The 19892-nt window shown below is 38.2% G+C and overlaps 1 protein-coding gene across 3 annotated transcripts in view; it reads left to right on the top strand.

Moving 5' to 3' along the window:
* The window catches only part of abch1 (ATP-binding cassette, sub-family H, member 1), a 30606-nt gene extending 26215 nt beyond the window's left edge, over positions 1–4391 (top strand). For all 3 annotated transcript variants that reach the window (XM_077581584.1, XM_077581585.1, XM_077581586.1), the window contains 4 exons: positions 561–664; positions 1075–1234; positions 1683–1787; positions 3182–4391. In XM_077581584.1, coding sequence (XP_077437710.1) covers positions 561–664; positions 1075–1234; positions 1683–1787; positions 3182–3288 — 476 coding nt within the window. In that variant the 3' untranslated portion in view covers positions 3289–4391. The remainder of the gene's footprint in view (positions 1–560; positions 665–1074; positions 1235–1682; positions 1788–3181) is intronic.
* Positions 4392–19892: the final 15501 nt, after the last annotated feature.

Raw genomic sequence — 19892 nt, 5'->3', positions numbered from 1 at the left:
ATATACTATAAATGAATTGCCTTAAATCAGGGGTGGGCACAAGCTCTGCATAAGCCTGGTAACGGTCCTGTTGATTGGAATCAGCTGCGTTGCAGCAGGGAAACCTTTATTATTGTTGTATGTTATTTGTTATTTAACAACATGTTTAATAGTATTTGAAGGAACAGACAACAAAACAAAAAAATTATTAAAGCCATCTATTGCAGTTGATGTTTTTTTTTTTGTGTACTAACACAAGCTCCAAATTTCAATATCACAGCAGAAATATAACCCAATCGAAAGCCATCAGGTGCATTGTTGTTGTCAGTATCACAATTAGTATTGTTTTTATCTTGCAATACAGTATCCAATCAGAAGAGTGAAATACCGATATGATTGTCAGTCAACACTATTTTAATCTAAAGCAAAAATTTATAGCCATTCATTACAGGTGTTACACAATGATGTGTTGTATAATTTTCTCTTATGAATTAGTAGTGAGTGTCAAATGCTTAAGTAACAGCAATTTTTGGTAAACATGATTTCATTTTATAATGATATTTTCTGTGTGTATTTATCAGGCGTAAGCTCGCTAGAGATGATGCTGGCTCACCTTTTCTCTCAGCTGCTCGTCATTAGCGTCCAGATCATCCTCATGCTGCTCTTCGTCCTGCTCGTTTTCAAGGTTCCCGAATGCAACACACGCCTCATTTCAAATCTATTAGGGATGTCTGAAAACACTTTTTTCAGACCAATACCACTTCAAGTATTCACTGTTTGAGTACTCAGCCATATCGAGTGCCGATACCTGTTGTACTTTTGATATATAAAAATAATTGAACACAATGGCAAAACATTGTGAACAAAACCTTTCTTTCTGATGCGGCTTTTGATTCACTAATGCGTCAAACTGCCATAGTATAGCGCCAACTACTGCAGAGGACGACTTACTCAATGTTAGATGTTCTTTGCCTCAAGTATTGGTAGCTGGTTATCGGCAGCCTCCATGAGTAAACAATACCTAAAAATAAGGCCCCCTAACCTAAACTAATTCTGACAAAATATGTTTTTATTTTTGGAAAACTTTGTGTGCAGATGCCCAACGAAGGCTCATTGATTCTGATTGTGCTACTGATCGTGCTGCAGGGCATCGCAGGCATCTCCTTCGGCCTGGTCATTTCTGCCACCATCGATGACGAGCAGAACGCCAACCAGGCCGCACTCGGAATCTTCTACCCCAATCTCATTTTGAGTGGTAACTTTGAGTGCAGTAACTTCATCGTTAAAAAAAAAGTCTATGCTTGTAAAAAAGATAAGCCTACATTATTATTATTATTATTATTGAAAAAAATATAGCCTTTCCCCCCCAAAAATTGCTTTTTATTCTTCAGAATGGATACTTAAAAAATATAAATAAAACTTGTACAAATTGAATACATGTATTTAAAACAATGTGTACAGTATTACATTAAATTGTATTTGTATGCTTTCATTGTAACACATTACACAAATAATTTATGTAGGTATGTTTGTCTGTTCCTTTTTTTTCTATCTATAGCTTTCTTCATTTTTCCACTGTGTGTGTCTTTGTTTCCATGTGTTGCTGAAGGGTGTCAAGTGGCCCATTCGTGTAGAAGTGTAACGTGTTACGAGAGGCAATCATTGCAATGTTGTGTTTTACGTTACACATGTTGTCATGTCAGGTATCATCTGGCCTGTGGAGTGTATCCCTTACCCGTTACGCTACTTAAGCTTGGCTTTGCCCCAGACCTACGCCTCCGAAGCACTGCGATGCATCATGTACAGAGGTATACACACATGTTGTTCACGTGTGCCATTGAGTCCACTAATGGAGCACTGAGGCGACCTAAGCAGTCCAAAGTGGTTGAATATTATGATGACTATACATGTGGGATATATGCTTGTGTTCATGCCGTATTTTATTCAAGGGAACTTTATGATGAAGATGTGATTTTATACAGTGATAATTTCGTCATATTTTTCGTTACAAAAAATTTTTTCAGACGAAAATTAAAATAGACGACGATAACTAAAATTGACTGGCAATTTCATCAATGATTAAAATGGAAATGAAAACGACACAGTGGCAAAAATTAACAAAATCTAATTAAAAGATGGAATGAAAAGTGGGTGGGAGAAAAGAACCACTGAGAAACTGTTCACTGCACTTTATCTAATGTTCAAATGTTTGCATTCATTGTCCAGCTGTAAAATTAATCTAAGGCAATTATGCATGTAAAAAAAAAAAAAAGAAAACTAAGTTTTAAGATGGCATAATATTGTCAGTTCAACATGTTTCATTGAAACAATGTTTAATAAAGACACTGTTGTGTTAAATGTGTCTTGCGTGTTAAAGCAACACTAAGGAACTTTCAGTTTCAGACTTTTTGAAAGACTTTTTTTTTTTTTAATTACTTGATTTTAACAAGATTTTATTCTTGTTTTTAAAAAATAATTTGTTTTGGAGTGAAAATGACTTTATTATTGAAAAGATTAACTATTTTTCTTTAAAATAAAATTGAAAAAAATCTCTCAAAATTTGACTTGTAAAAAGCACATTTATTTGGGGAAAAAAATTTCAACTTTGTTGTAGAAAAGATACATTGTTCCAAAAAAAAAAGAAAGAAAACTGTTTTTGTAAAACAAAAAATGGCTTTTTTTAACTTTATGTGACATAATAATAACATAATGAAAAAAATCTCTTGGGGAAATAAAACGACTTTATTCTTTATTTAAAAAAAAAACAATATTAAAACTTTAAATTAAAAAAAAAAGAAGATTTTTTTCTTATGGGGATTTTTTTTTTGCTTTTTTGGGAAAAAAATATGACTTCATTTTTTTAAATTAAAAAACTGACTACATTCTTGAAAGAAATATGGCACTGTTCATGTAAAAACAATTGTAATTTAAAAGAAATAGAGAAATATCTTCGTTCTTGATAAAATATATAACTATTATTGAATAAATGATTTACAATGTTTTGTTATGAAAATATATAACTATCTTTACAAACAAAAATCTTATTAAAAATATGATTTTAGTCACCCAAAAAATGTAAATGGTTTAAAAAAAAAAAAGCATGACTATATAAATATTTAAATAGTACTGTTGTAAATACCTTTTCATATTAAGTTGCATGAGTAAATGCGTTTTTTTTTTTATGTCTGCGCACATCCATCAGGTTGGGATCTGACTCACATGATGGTTTGGCGAGGCTTCATTGTCACTATGGGCTGGAACACGTTCTTCATGGTTGTAGCAACACTCATCTTGAAATTGAAGAAGTGAACACACACACACACACACACACACAAAGAATGCCTGCATGTCTTGCAAGAGAAAAGGACAATGTCTGTATGTAGACGCCACCTGTTTTTGCTCTTCATTGAGCATTTACATGAATGTCCTGCAATGTTGTTCATCCATTCATTTACTTGGATTTGATTTTTGAAAATTTGTGTATCCAAATGTAATAATTAATTTACCCCCTATGTTTCTTTTGCTATTCAAATAATTCAATAATTGGTTTATTCATTTATTGTAAATAACAACATAAAAAAATCACTAAAATAGAACAAATTACATATTGCCGCTGTCAGGCAGAATCCTTGCATGTCCAAAAGCACATATTTTTTTAGGAAATTAAAAAGAAAATATAATATGCAACATAATATAAATGTATCTAAAAGTGAAGATGTAATGTTTTATTTTCAAAGTAAAGAATTTTCTTAAGTTATGTTAATATACTGTAGCCATTTTCCCTAAAATTGGTCTAATTAAAATATGTGAATTAAATTTTTATCGTTTTTTTTATCTCATTAAATAATTGGCTTTTGTAAATTGTGAAATAAAAATATTATCAAAATAAACTGTTATATACTTTGCTTCTATATTCTATGAAATAATTGTTTGATTATAAATAATAAATTCATCAATTTACTATAAAACTGAATTGTTATTTTATTAATAAAATCAACAATTTTACATATCTTACTTGTATTTTAATCTGTCCACTCATTAATGTTCTACATGCATCTTGTCATTGCTTCCAATAATGGAGCACAGAGGCAGCCTAAGCAGGCCAAAGTGGATGAATATATGCTGACACGTGGGACATAAGCTTGTGTACATGCAGTATTTTCTTTAAGTGTACTTTATTATGGAAGAAAATGTGACATTGTATTTAGAATTTTTTGAATTTTATTTCAAATGACTGTATTGTTATTGATGCTGTCATTCTACTTTGCCGGACAGAGTGGGCGCCACTTGTGGGCGTGTGGCGTCATCATGTGACATCATCATGTCTTGTACAGTACATGCAAACGTCCATCACACTTGGTATTGTTTGTCTGATCGATGTTTACTTACAATTCAATAAAATCATGAAAGTTAATAAAGTCCATGCTACCCTTTTTAGGAGGCTGGGGGGCATATGTAAGTATTCATTTTATATGATATAAATATATATTACATTGCATTATATCATATTGTGACATGATGTTTTGGTTTTACAATTTCAAGGTGGTTGATGTAATTTGAGATACTAACAGTAAGAGGACAGGACATGACTATACATTTCCACAACATAGTGGACTATATTGAATGATATTAGGAATTATAGGGTCTCGGGGCTCCAGGGGCATGGCGAGCGGGTGGTGGTGTTGTGCCTGCCCCGCTCCAGTGACCCTCCTGTCACCTTGGGTGGGCCCCAGTATCCAGGGGACGAGCCCTATCGTGCTGTTCCCATATGCCTGCCGGGGTCCCGCATGCATAAATTAGGTCGGGTTTCCTGGAATGTTTGTGGCGCTCGATCACAGGCAAAAAGAATAACATTTTTGGACCATCTCTTAAAATTAAAAGCAGATACTTGTCACCTTCAAGAAATCCACCTACAAAAATCTGAAGAAAAATTACTTATTGATAAGAATTTTAGTCAAGTGTACTCTGCCCCTTATAACAGTAGACAAAGAGGAGTCTGTATACTCATACATAAGAATTTATTCTTTACTTTAAATAATACAGTAACAGACCCAGAGGGCTGATACAATATTATTCAGGTGACTATATTTAATAAAATATATACATTTGGTAACTTACATGCCCCTAATAATTTTCCATGAATTTTTCTCTCAGCTCTTTGATTTAGCAGCGAACGGTACTATTATTATTAGAGGAGACTTAACACAGTCTTAAATCCATTAATAGATCGTTCTAATAATACAACATGTATAAGGCGATTATAATCTACTAAAGTAATAGGGGAATATATGGATGATTTTGGCCTCGTTGAAAGCTGGAGACTTAAAAACCCAACTAAGAAGGAATTTACCTTATTTTCCGCAGTGCACCGGTCTTTTTCAAGAATTGATTATTTTCTTACAAAAAATTCTATTGCTGATCGAATTGGTACAAAAATACATCCTCTTATTATTAGCGACCATGCACCAGTCTCCCTTAAATGACGGAAATAAATGACTCTCCAAATGATCTCCATCTCTTCTCTGGGAAGCTGGGAAAGCGGTAATTAGAGGTAAAATTATATCATATTCATCTTATAAAAAGAAACAGGATCAAAAATTTGAAAAAGACTTGGAAGATAAAATTAAACAACTGACGGATGAGTACGCAATAAACCCAAATAACCAAATATGGACTGACTTAAAAAATAGAAAAATACAGTTAGACGATATGTTATCTAAAAAGACAGAGTTTATAATACAACAATTGAGATACAAAAACTTTGAATATAAGAACAAATCAGGTAAATTTCTTGTAAACCAACTTCAACGCAATCGGGAAAAATCTCTTATAACGGTTATTAAAGGGATAACTGGTGAATGCACTCAATCACCAAAAGAAATTAATCATTTTTTTTATATTTATTATCGCAACTGTTGAAGAAAATAATCTTTTCCTTCCGCGTGTTCGTTTTCTTTCGAGTAGTGAGAATGTTGGTTATCCGTATGCAGGATGGAGATCGATGAACAGTCACTTCGAAGCTTTTATTTCTACAGAATATTCCAGGCACAAGTGAGTTTCCAGAAAATGGCAGCCTCTTACTAGTTCCAAGTTACAGCGGACTCACAACATTCTTATACTATCTTGAAGGGCGGTACCACAAAACCCCCAAGCCCCCAGCCCACCCGAAGTTCACCAGACATGAGATAAAACTTTTACATACATCATTCAATACACATTGACTTCGACCGCAGACAAATGGTCTATTGAGGAAATAAGTAAATTAAATACAGTTGTGACTAAATCTGGGCAGAAGACCCTCTTCACAACCTATACTAACAAGCCTAACCCTGAGCATATTGAGGCATTCCTCAGTAGCTTAAATATACCTCAGTGAAGTACTGAATATAAAGATATGTTAGATGCACTTACTATAAACGAGTTGCACAGTGCTCTAGATAGTATGCCTAATGGCAGAGCACCTGGATAGTTATCCGGCTAAATTTTTTAAGCACTTTTGGTTAATGCTTGCTTCATTATTCTTAAGAGTAGTTACAGAAATTAAAACTAATGGTTACATACGCCCACACATGAATACAGCAGCAATGAATTTTATTAAAGCCAGAAAAAGACCCCACCCTTCCATCAAGTTACCGTCCGATTTCACTAATTAACACTGATATTAAAATTATCACTAAGGCTTTCGCATCTAGACTAGAAACAGTAATCTCGACAATCATTCATAGTGACCAAACAGGCTTTATTAAAGGTCGTTACTCTACTAATAATATTAGGAGGCTCTTTAACCTTATTAGCATGTCACAGCGGCATGATAAAAAGGCAGTTATTATATCATTGGATGCAGAAAAAGCTTTCGACAAAGTTAACTGGTCCTTCTTCTTTGCTGTTTTAAATAAATGTGGCTTTGGGAAGTCATTTATTCACTGTGTGTCAGTATTATATGATTCTCCTAAAGCTACAGTTACTACTAATGGGATTATATCTCACAGTTTTATTCTACAGAGAGGCACAAGACAGGGATGCCCACTGTCCCCTTTATTATTTGCAATATTTATTGAGCCGCTTGCATTAGCTATACACCAGGAAAGAAGGATTCAAGGAATTCACTCTGGGGTAACAGAATACAAAATTTATCTATATGCCGATTATATTTTACTTTATTTTTTATTTATAAAAGCCTGCTATTTTGTTAGGGGAAGTATTTAATTAACTAACATAACCTAATAACTAAATTCTCACATTAATCAGATTATTCTTTTAACTGGACAAAATCAACACTACTACCTATTACAGAAAATTCATGGAACCCTGCAAGCCAGGACCCACAATACTAATTTCCTATAGGTCATTTAAAATACTTAGGCATAAAAATCTCACCTAAATAAACTGATTTAATTCATTTAAACTTTACTCCACTTCTGGATAGCATTTATAGTGACTTGGAGCGCTGGAATAATCTTCCTATTTCTCTAATAGGACGAATAGCCTCCATTAAAATGAAAGTTTTACCCAAAATAAACTATTTTTTCTCAATGATTCCATTTAAACCTACGTTTAACTGGTTCCACTGGAACAAAAAAAAGCTAAGATTATTCTATCTACTCTTCAGAAAAGTAAATCCAAAGGAGGTCTAGAGGCACCAAATTTTATGCACTACTATATAGCTAACCAGCTACAATATATCATTCTATGGGCACAACCCAACAGAAATACTAACTACATCGATTAAGCGACACAGTTGTTTTAAAAACCCAATGATTTCACCACCCTCACTGCCTGATGGAAGGCACTAGAAATTACAAAAGCCCAAGTGGAGCCCTGCGGGCTATCTCCCCTATGGCATAACCCCGACTTTCAACTTAACAACAGTAGGAAAATATGCATAGTGACTGTAAGGATTAGCATTTGGTAGTTTAGCTCTGATGAATTTCTGATGCATTACAACAAGGACCAACTCACAGTATTATGGACACATATAATGACATAAACTGTCGAATCTACGACATGGAAACCGATTTTGTACGTAACATACTTGCAGAAGAGGAATGTAATTATTACTCAACAGAACAGTTTAATACAATGATAAATAATTTATCTGACAATGCATTCTCCATTATGCACTTCAATTGTCGGCGTCTAAACCATAAAACATCTATAATCAAAGAGTTTTCTAAGTGATCTAGCACAAAAATTTTAAGTGATCGCTATGACGGAAACATGGTTAAAGAAAAGTCAAATTGATTATGTACAGATTGAAGGATACAACATGTACTATTTAAATAGATTGGATAAAACCGGTGAAAGCGTTGCTCTCTGTTGATACGACCTTAAATTGCAAAATTATAGAAAAAAGTATGAGTGAGATTAATTTGATGGAATCATTAACTATCGAAATAACAAATGATATGGGTAAAAATATATTATTCACTTGGCTATATAGACCACCTGGGCCAGGAGCTGATTTATTTACAAATAGAATCATTGAAATGTTTGAAGATATCACAAACAAATCAATAATTGTATGTGGTGATTTCAATATAGATTCGGGCAATACTTGAACAAAAAATGACTTTAAGAACTGCATGGAAATTGCTGATCTATGCCCCATGATTTCTCAACCTACAAGGATCAATTCCCACAGTGCTTCTATCCTGGATAATATACATACAAACATACATGGTGAAATAAAAAGTGGTATATTTACAATAGACATAAGTGATCATCTCCCTGTATTTACAATATATGAAAGATTATGTATAAATACTGCGCAAGAGGAAACTCCTATCATCATAAGAGACACATCTAGAAAAGAAGTAGAACTTTTAAGACAAGATTTGAAGAGGCAGAACTGGGATCATGTATATATAAACGACTTAAATAATGCCTATAATTCTTTCATGACCACACTCACACATTCATATTATAAATATTGTAAAAATATTACAATTCATGCACAAAGCATACTCATTATCCTTGGATGACAAATGGGTTGAAAAATGCTTGTAAGATAAAAAATCTTCAATATAGAATGTTTCTCAAACATAGAACAAAAGATGCAGAATCTAGGGATAAAAAATATATAAAATAAACTTGTATCCATTCTAAGAAGACAAAAAATGGAATACTTCACCAAATTATTAGAGAAAAACAAATGTAGCACAAAAAATACCTGGGTTATAATAAATAAAGTATTGAGTAAAGGCAAGGCAAAACCAATCTATCCAAACTATTTCATGAAGGACCATCTGGTTATTCATGATAAAGAGGAATTTGCAAACCAATTTAATGATTACTTATTGCCCTAAGATTATCACAAAATATCCCTAATGAAAACATTGATTATGGAATCATACCAAACAATGTTTAACAGTATTTTTCTTGAGGCTGTACAAAGTTAGTGAAATTTTGAACATTGTTCTAAATTTTGGTAGTAAAAAATCTCACTGACATGAATATGTCACTGATAAAGCAAATCATAGATGTGATTATAAAGCCTTTCACATACATTTGCAACTTATCATTTATAACAGGAATTTTCCCAGAACAAATGAAAATAGCTTAAGTAGTCCCACTCTTCAAAGGAAAGACACAAAGGAAATAGGAATGTTTTTTTAAATTACAGACCCATATCTCTACTCCCACAGCTGTCTAATGCGATAAGACTAAATAAATTCATAGACAAGCATAAAATATTAATTAATAGCCTGTATGGGTTTCGTTCCAATCACTCAACTGCCATTGCATTAATGGAGTTAACTGAAGAAATTTGCACAGCCATGAATAAAAAACATGTTTTAGTAAGCGTTTTTGTAGATTTACAAAAAGCATTTGACACCTTAGATCATGAAATATTATTGCGTAAATTGTTTAAATATGGTATAATAGGTGTTGCACATCAATGGTTTGCAAGTTATTTGAAAAATAGAAAACAATATGTTGAATTCAATAGTAGGCAATCAAAACACAGTTATATAACTTGTGGGGTGCCCCAGGGATCAATTTTGGGGCCAGTACTTTTTCTTCTTTATGTGAATGATATTACGACCATTTCGAAATTGTTAAAAAGTATTTTGGTGCAGATGACACCACTTTATTTCATGCTAGGGAAAAAATATATAATGTATTACAAGTAATAGAGAATGAAGAATATTATGAAGGGGTCCAATGCTAACAGACTGTCTATTATTATTATTATTAGTAGTAGTAGTAGTAGTAGTAGTAGTAGTAGTAGCAGTAAAACCAGATTTATGATTTTCACTTGTAGAAATATGGATGTTGAAGCAACACAGACTGCAAGGCATAAAAATAGAAAGGACTAATGAAGTTGAGTTTCTAGATATCATTATTAATGAACATTTGACATGGAAAGCGCATATAGGATATGCCAAATCTAAGGTGTGAGTAAAATATGCAAAATAAAGCAAAATATGACTTGGTTATAATTTTTAATTTGATTTTTTTTTATCTTTGAAAAAATACGTTATATTTGACAAAATGTGGCATGATTGTCAAATAAAAAAAATATTGAATTTATTCTTGAAAAATGTGTCGAGTGACAAAGTGTCAAATAATAAGGTTATTCTAGAATATTCTAGAACAGAACTTGACTTCATTCTCAGAAAATCTTATTTTATCTTATTTTTTTAAATGGGATTATTTGTCAAAACGATGTGGTATTCTTTTCAAATGTATCTTGTTCTTGAAAGAAATATGACTTCCTTTTTTCAAACAATACAACTTAATTCTTGATTCCAGTTTTTTTCTTATTTTGAGGATGTCATGTTCCTTGGTCTGCTTGTTGTTTTCTTTTTCTTTTCAGTTATCAGGGGCTGGCCAATGGGTGGAGCTTCCTAACCATTGGTCATTGTGATCAGCAGGATATTTAATCACACTGCAACTGAAAGCCAGCGTAAGGTTATTGCATGTCAATTGCTCACTGCCATAGCCAGACTCCATTTCCTTGTGGCATCAGTCCTGGATACTTTTTCGAGTCTTTTCTTTTGCGTAAGTACCTTCTGTCATCATTACTTTTATTTTGAAAGTTGACACTAGTCACAGCGGTCTTTCACAAGAAGCGGACAGGAGGGTTCAGCCTGTGGCATATGCAAGTCGTTGCCTTAGACCTACTTAGCGCAATATGGATAATTACAGCTCCATGAAATTTTAATTTTTGCCGCTGAAATGGGCCATGACTGAAAAGTTTCGGGAATATCTGTTGGGGCACAAGTGCCTGGTCTTCACAGATAACAACCCGCTGTGCTATTTGCAGACTGCCAAGCTGGGGGCAGCCGAACATCGCTGGGCTGCGCAGCTGGCTACATTTGATTTTGAAATCAAGTACCAAACGGGTCGCACCAATTGAAATGCTGATGCCTTGTCGAGGCAATACTTGGTGGAAGGTTTTGTGCCAGGCACTGCAGTCCCTAGTGTCGTCCAGCGTGCGGTGTGTCCAGGGGAGAGGGTGGTGGCAACTCAGGGGGTAGTATCTGCCTGTCCATCTTCTTCTTCAGCTGATATTCAAACATTGCAGGAGGCTGACCCTCTCATAAAAGAGTTTTTGGTGTTTTGGAGGAGGCAGGCTCGACCAACAGCAGCAGACAGACCTCAGGTTTCCAAGGCAGTGATGGCACTGGCACGAAAGTGGGAGCGTTTGGTGGAAAGAGAGGGGGTGCTTTACTGGCAAATTTTCCAGCCTGTTGGTGGTAGTGAACTGCTCCAGCTGGTTTTGCCTACAGTTCTTAAGCAGGAGACAATGACTCACTTGCATCAGGAGCATGGCCACCAGGGCATTGATCGGACCACTGACCTGATGAGACAGCATTGCTACTGGTCAGGAATGTCCTCAGACATCAAACAATGGGTTCAAGAGTGTGACCACTGTCAGTTTGCTAAAGACTCTGGGTCAGTGCCACACAGCTTCATGGGTCATTTGTTTGCTTCCGAGCCAAATGAGATTTTGGCTATTGATTTGACCCTGCTGGAGCCTTCCCATAGTGGTGTTGAAAATGTCCTTGTTATGACTGATGTTTTCAGTAAATACACAATTGCTGTCCCTACCTGGAATCAAAGGGCTTCTACTGTAGCCCATGTTCTTCTGACTGAGTGGTTTTGGCGTTCCAAGTCAACTTCACTCGGACCAGGGTAGGAGCTTTGAAAGTGCTTTGCTTCATCAGCTCTGCTGCTTGTATGAGGTTGCTAAGTCCCGCACAACTACTTATCATCCAGTAGGCAATGGGCAGTGTGAGCGCTTTAACAGAACACTTCAGAAACTTCTACGTGCACTGCCAATTTCCAGGAAACGGGATTGGGTCTCGTGTCTACCCCAGGTATTATTTGCTTATAATACCACACCCCATCAGAGTACAGGAGAGTCGCCCTTTTACCTGATGTTTGGTAGAGAACCTCGTCTCCCTATAGATTTCCTTCTAGGGCGAGCTCAGGATCCTGTACGTGGGGAAGTACAGGATTGGGTTGTCGAGCATCAAGCTAGACTCCAGGTAGCTTTTGAAGGTGCTCAAGAGAGACTATTTGCAGTTGCTGCCCGTAGGAAGGCGCGCCATGACCAACATGTTCGTGACGCACCGTTACGTGTAGGTCAATTGGTGTATTTGAGAGATTACAGTGTTAGGGGTCGTCACAAAATTCACGATGTTTGGAGTCCCGTTGTGCATCAGGTTCTAAAAGCCCCAACAGATCAAGGAGGAGTGTACACTGTAGTGCCAGTGCATGATTTGCATCAGGCACGTACAGTCCATTGAGACATGTTGAAAGATGTCCTCAGGCCTGAACCTCTGGCACCTGATCTGAGGGCCCCCTCTCCACGTGGCCAAAGAGCTCCTCGGTGATGGTAATTTGTGGCTTTTGGTACCTGGTACTCTCGACCTCTGCATCTGGCTCTGCAGGGCCGAGGAGTTGTCCTGCTGCAACACCTTTGGGGGGTCAGGCCAAATCCAGTACACCTTCAACGGGCATTAAACCAGTGGGGCTGCCCTCGCCTACAGCAGAACAACCGTGTACTAGCCAGAAGGCGCTGCGTCGGACCCTTTGATCCACAACGGGCCACCACTCTAATGTGCACCATCTTCCTTTGCCTGTAGGCCAGCATGAACGCCATACACAGCAAGTACATCCTGTGTCCAATGTTCAAATAGCTGTTTTTAGACCTTGGTGTTAGTATGTCCATCGTCGGGGCGACGATGTAAAACCTGGGGATGGATGTGGCAGAATGGAACTATGCTCCCTACCACAAGGAGGCAGAGTGCCTGTAATTAGGCAGGTGCCTATAAATAGGTCAGTGCAACACCAATCTGTCTCTCTCTTTCTTTTCCTATTCCTCCTTTGACGGAGCTGCCAGGCAGGGATACGTGTGCTGACGTGGTGTCCTTGTGCGAGTGGTGTCAAAACCAAGTGAAGCAGCGTGTCCGTGGCTTCTCGCAGCCATCAATTGTGGAGCCAGGCCGGGCATTTCCTCCCCACGCCGTGACCTCGCTATTGTGTGCTCTGTGTGGCGCTATTCTGAGCCATACTGCTGTCTTAGCTTTTATCATTTCTTAAAGTGGATTGTAAATACTGATCACGAACCTGACGACCACCACTCCTGTTTGGGCGGCGACTTGGGTTGGGTGCACCGTTTTGTCCGACCCAGGCAAAGTGTTGCTGCTGCTGGGCCCTCCCATTTTATTGAATATTTTTAATGTTTGTATTAATTATTATTATTATTATTAATTTGTATTGCTCCACCCAGATAAGTTTGGGTAAAGTGGTGTGAGGACTGCCTGGATTGTTTGGTTTCTTTTAATGGTCTCCCTGGTGGTGGTCCCCCTTTTTTATTCACTTATTTGATTTGCAGTGTCACGGGCGCTGTGTAGTTTTTGGTTCTCCCCTTTTGTTACCGCTGTTGTGGTAAATCCCCCCATTCCTGTGGTGCTGTTTTCAGAAGTCCCATACCACTTCACAATCACACTCCTCCTGTGGATGTTTGAACTGCGTGCCTTTTATTTGTGAAGTCTGTTTTATACTCCTGGGGTGCAAGTCCCCAGGTGGCATTGTCCCCATTACCCAAAGCCCACTTTGCCTCATATAGCTTACCTTTTTGCTAGGGATGTCAGAAATGGAATATTGAAACGATCAAATCATTTGAAACGATTGATTCACATAAAGAATCAATCTTTTGTAACGTTCAAAACATCTCCGACATCTGGTGGCCAAATGTAAAATATTACAATCAAACAGTAGATCCGTGTTGCCAACTCCCTAGTAAGGAAACTAACTATTGGCTCTCTGTCATCACCTGATTTACACAACTGGCAATCGGGCTATAATTATAATGGACACCATAAGACAGAGAAATAACATCATGGGAAACAAAAACTGAATAACCTGAATAAGTATTATAGAGGAAAGAGAATGAACTGCAAAAACGTAGTGGGTATTGAACCTGGGTAACGGACCTTTTCTTCAGCCCATTGTGCGTGTGCATTACCACTAAACCAATCACTCAAAATCTTCAAGTGGAGGTTGACATTTTATCATGTAGGACGATGAATCAGCAGGGCAATTTTACATACGAAGTATACTTAGGTTGGATTTTTTTCAGATTTAAGACATTTTAATATAGTGCAATGATCGAATTTTAGTTAATTTTAGAAAAGGCACTTGCTGAAACAATGTGATATTTGGAGGCGTAGACAGATTTAGGAACGCGATTCAAATCACAAGGTCCGCCTGGTCCGGTACGTACCAAAAGCGAGTTTCGAATTTGCCATCACTACTTTTTGCTGTTCTGGTTTTGGTTACTTTAGATCTTACGCCGCCCCTCAGTTGGAGACTTTGTTTTTAGTATTTTTGTTTATATCCATTTCTCGCGTGTTATGTGCTTTTTTGTTTGTACTTTATACTACTATTCTTGCTACTTCACCTTTTGGTGCTTTTTGTTGTTGTAAATCAACTGCTTAAACGGCCATTGTGCTTTGTCTACTTCTTGGGGTCTTTTACTCATTTGTCAATTTGTGACAGAATAACCCGACCATTATGGATCCCGCAGACACTGACAAAATCCGCTTTGCGTTGTCGAACAAGGCCAGATAGTGGGTCAGCACGACCAGTCTTGTGATCAGTCAGTGCTAACCTCCAAAGTTGAAGCATTAGCAACACAGGTGGATCAAATGCGTAATCAAGACGTTCCCTCGGGGGGCTCATCTGTCCCGGCAGCTGCCTCTGATGGCACTCCACCGCCTGAGTTGTTTCCTCAGGCAACACGTGAACCAAACATTTCGCACCCACCACGCTATTCGGGAGAGCTTTGATCATGTGGGCAGTTCATTCATCAGTGCACATTAGTATTTGATCAGCAACCACTTACCTGCATGCATGACCAATCTAAGATCGCATTTATCATGAGTCTTCCTTCTGACAAAGCAGCGGCATGGCGATGGCTGTGAGCAATGCTAATCCTTCTATTCGAATGTCACTTCCTCTTTTTTTCTCTGAAATGAGAGCTTTTTATCATCCACTCAAAGGCAGAGAGGCTGGCAACCGGATGCTGGACTTGAAACAAGGCAAGCTGTCAGTAGCTGAATACTCAATATCTTTTTGCATTTTGGCTGCTGAAAGTGGTTTTGATTATGTGGCCCTGTGTGGCCTCAACCCACAACTCAAAGATGAACTAGCCGCCCGAGACGAGTTAACAAACCTGGAGGAATTGATCACTTTGGCTATCCGGTTGGATGAACAGAACGCACCTTGGAGTTCGGAACCCAGCCGCTTCCTGTGGAGCCATCGGAGTGGACTACCAGAGCGGTGGACCGTGGCAGACGACCTTCCCACTGACGCAGGCTCCACTCGCTGTCAATCTGCACCTGTTGTCGAACCCATGCAGCTGGGAGGCGGGCGTCTAACCCTGGCGGAGCGGGATCGACGAATGAAACTACGCTTGTGTCTGTATTGTTCCTAACCGGACACAAGGTTTTCGAGTGCCCCATTCTAGAACACTGATGACCTCCCAACCCGTTCCGAGAACAACAAAGGCACATCCACTCTTCGGCAGCCAGGGGGCCATACCAGCAAAACGAGTATGCAATGTGAGTACATACCTGCTGCTGACCCCATTGCTGAGACCTCTAATAAATCAGCTGTTAAAAGACTGCAGTTGCAGGGGGCTATATCTTTTGGTGATCGCTGTACCGATCTCAATGCACTCATTGATTCTGGGGCCGATGATAGTTTTGTGGACATTTTAGTTGTGGAGGCTCTCAAATGTCCCGTGTTTGAGTTAGACCTTCACCATACTGTTTCTGACCTCAATGAGCGCCCTCTGGCGGTAGTAACTCACAGTACAGGCACGCTATCACTTCACCTCTTGGATAATCACCATGAAGCCATACGTTTATTCGTAATGCCATCACATTGCGCCCCTGTTGTGTTTAGGCCTTCCGTGGCTGAAACTCCATAATCCTAGCATTAATTGGGAGAAACCAGAGCTTGAAAGTTGGAGCGCGTTATGCCATGTGTTAACATTGTTAACATTTTTACTGTTTCATTTTATATTTTAACTGTTTTGAATTTAGTTATAGCTGTGTAGATGTAGGTGTAATTATGTTAACTCAATATAGCTTGATGAGTAATGCTTTTGTTATTTTTGTTATCTTTGCTTCTCTTGCCTGGAAACTGAGTAAGTTAATAAGTTTATTTTATTTATCTAAAGAAGACTTTCTGTTCGTCAGAATTTTTTTAAAAGTTCAAGGACGAGCTACGATACTGAAAGAAAGTCTAATCAGATTTTTGCACTTGAAGGGATGGGAGAGGCGTTTTCCTGTAAAACACTGTTTTTAATAAATGTGCCGTGTCTTCAAGAGACGACACACATTTGGACGAATCACTGCTTGGGTGAATTCAATTGTGTGATCAGAAATTTCTGCTATTAAAATACCTTGCAAGGAAACCTCTTCACAAGAATCTCAACTCTGATTTATTTAAACACGCAAAAGAGAACAATAATACATGTTTTCTTACAAATGGTGACCCCGAACGTTTGACGTTTACAAGCTGCGGCATTCCCGGACGGGCGGAATTCCTGGCACCATATTAATTGTACGGTAAGTGGACATTTTATCCACGTAGAGGAATTCTGTCTGTTTGGAAGTGCTACAGCTGGTTTTCGTCTTCTAAATTGACTAAATTGTATATGAGATCTGTGTGAACAGGTATTAGTAGAGTTTGAAGTCGTTTTGTTACGGAGGGACGCGAAGTCCTTGATTTTGGATTTTACTACGGTATTGAACTATACACGTACGTGGTGACGAGAGTCTTTGTTTACGGAAGTACCGTCACGTTGGTTTATGCACAGCTGAAGAAACATTCAGAGAATTTTAAGAGGCACAGGTTGACGTAGCGGCTTTATTACTTATTACGCCACTACTAAGTAATCGATATATCCGGATATTTATTTATTTGTCGCGGAAGCGATATTTTATGTTTATCTGTAGTTATTTTTTATTTTTATTTTTTATTTTTATTTTTATTTTTATTATTTAAATTTTTATTTTATTTTTGGGGGAGGGGGGGCGTAATGAGCTATATTGTCGAATAATTGAATTGTGGTACCACAAGTGAGACGTCACTGAATTTAGAACTATTAATACGACTTGAATATAATAATAACTAAGGAGGTGAATAATTAATATAAGTTATGGATGCCCTTTTTGACCGCGACACCGAATGGTTTGACCTGAATGTACTTCCGGTTCATAGTCGGAACATGTTGTTGGTTGCACAGGTTGCAAACGCTTCCGAGGTGGCAATCGGGGCGTTGCCCGCAAAAAATAGACGTGAATTGAAGGTAGAATTAAACGACTGGATGCCGAGTTGTTGTGAAAAAGGTTGGTTCCCACCGTTAAAATCTACGGTTTGCTTGATATCTTTGATGAAAGCGGTTGAGCTTGCATGTGTACGAAAACAGCAATCGCTAGACAAAGAAGTGCGAGAGACATCTGTATTTTCTTCAAATGGAAGAAAAGCTAGACGTAATTGTAAAAAAGTGGATCAAATGATGATGAATGCTAGAATGTTGGCTTTGGGTAGTTTTGTAAAGATCGCTCGGATGGCTGTGATAAAAACTGGTGATGACAAAGAGGCTGATTTGGATGCTAAGCTAACAGCTCCTCCTACTTGCGCGGAAGCTCATACGGGAAATAGGTTTGACCTTATAAACCCGTTTACTGAATCACCATATAGTACTGCTATTCAGATGCTTCAAAATTTGCAGGCACCTGTATTGACTGTAAATGGTGGTAATCTCGATGTGGATTGGAATGGTGACAATCGTGATAAGAATCCTCCACGCGACTATGTTTTACAGGCCGCGGCGTATGGGTTAGCTGCGGGCGTAAACGCCTCAGTGAAACAATTGGAAGAGAAATTAGACAAAGTGTTAGCTAAAAAAGGTCAAAAGCAAGACAAATTGAACCAGGCGAGAGCTTTCGGTTTGGAACTGACTAGACACGCGGAAGTACCACAGTTAGTTCGCAGCAAATGGCGTTCCATTCTTTCTCACTTTGAAACAGCTGCAGACGACGAATTGACGGAACAAAACCGTTTATTACAGGCTGAACGGGATGAATTGTTTAGACAACGAGAACATGATATGACTAATGAAGCTTCTAATGCATTGGCCAACAGCTATCAAATTGTAGAAATTCAGAGGAAGCTGGCCGATCTGACATGTGCCATTGGGGCTGTCATGGGGACACATGATATTAGCGTGACCGAAAGACTCCCAGACAGTACTCCTAATAAACCTGTGACTCATTCTAAAGTAGGTTTGCAAGCACCAATGTTGACGAAAGTTGATCCTCCCACCGGGAATTCTGCTACCGTGTATAAGCCTTATTTACCTTCTGACTTAAGCGTGCTTTTGCAGAAACTTCCCCCACTGCCGACGGGGGGAGAAAATTGGTTAAGGTCTTTGCAGAGAGAGGTGATAGGTCAGATTTTAACAGCGGGGGATGTGCGTGCGCTCTTAACACACGCTTGTCCTCTCTCTCAACTCGAAGTGTTGATGACTAATTCAGGAATGCCATTTTTGATGGATGGTGAGGCACTATCACCTGATAATTATTTGACACTATTTGAGGTGCTCGCCAGATTGTTTCCAATCCCGGAAATTGTCATATCTGACTTGATGTTTACTCCAAAAGCTGACGAGGAGGCTGCGGCGTTCATTGACCGTGCTCTTGTGGAATATTTGTTGAAAACTGAACACCTGCCAACTGACTCTGCACTATATTCGCAAGTTTTCAGAGCAGCTGTGCTAAAAGGTGTTCCTAAGTCTGTTGTGCAGGCCATGGACGCAAATCCGTATTTGCCCGGAGCCGAACATGCCAGATGGTTATCTCATCTTAAACATCATTTGAGAAGGTATGCAAAAGATATCAAATCAAAAACTGAAAAACATAAGAATACTGAATTACAATTAGCGATTATGCAATTGCAAACTTTGAAGAAAAAAGAGGAAGATTTTGTTCTTCCGGCTTCTACTGATATGTCATCACCTAATAATGTTGTGGGAGATTGTGTTATATTTCAGTCAGTGCCTTTCATTGATCGAGACCACTGCTTCAACGGTGGCTGTTCTGGACACTGGGCAAATACCTGTGAGGGGCAGAGGGAGACGACAACAAAGAGGGCGTGGCTACTACCAGCAAAGGGGACGTGGCTCACAGGGCCCTTCAACACGCCCGACGCCATCACAACAGCAACAATATCCGCCTGTGCCAAATCAGCAGTTCCTGCCGCCACCTGGTGGACAGTTTCCGCAATGACTGGGCCCTGAATTCACATGCAAAGGTCTCCAGGAACCGATGATTGAGATGACGGTAGGCGGGTCTACTTTATCATTTATGGTAGATACTGGAGCT

This window comes from Vanacampus margaritifer, chromosome 12 (assembly GCF_051991255.1).
Source record: "Vanacampus margaritifer isolate UIUO_Vmar chromosome 12, RoL_Vmar_1.0, whole genome shotgun sequence".
Classification (NCBI taxonomy): Eukaryota; Metazoa; Chordata; class Actinopteri; order Syngnathiformes; family Syngnathidae; genus Vanacampus; species Vanacampus margaritifer.
Note: the sequence above shows the minus strand (reverse complement) of the source record. Positions and strands in the feature narration are given on the sequence as shown.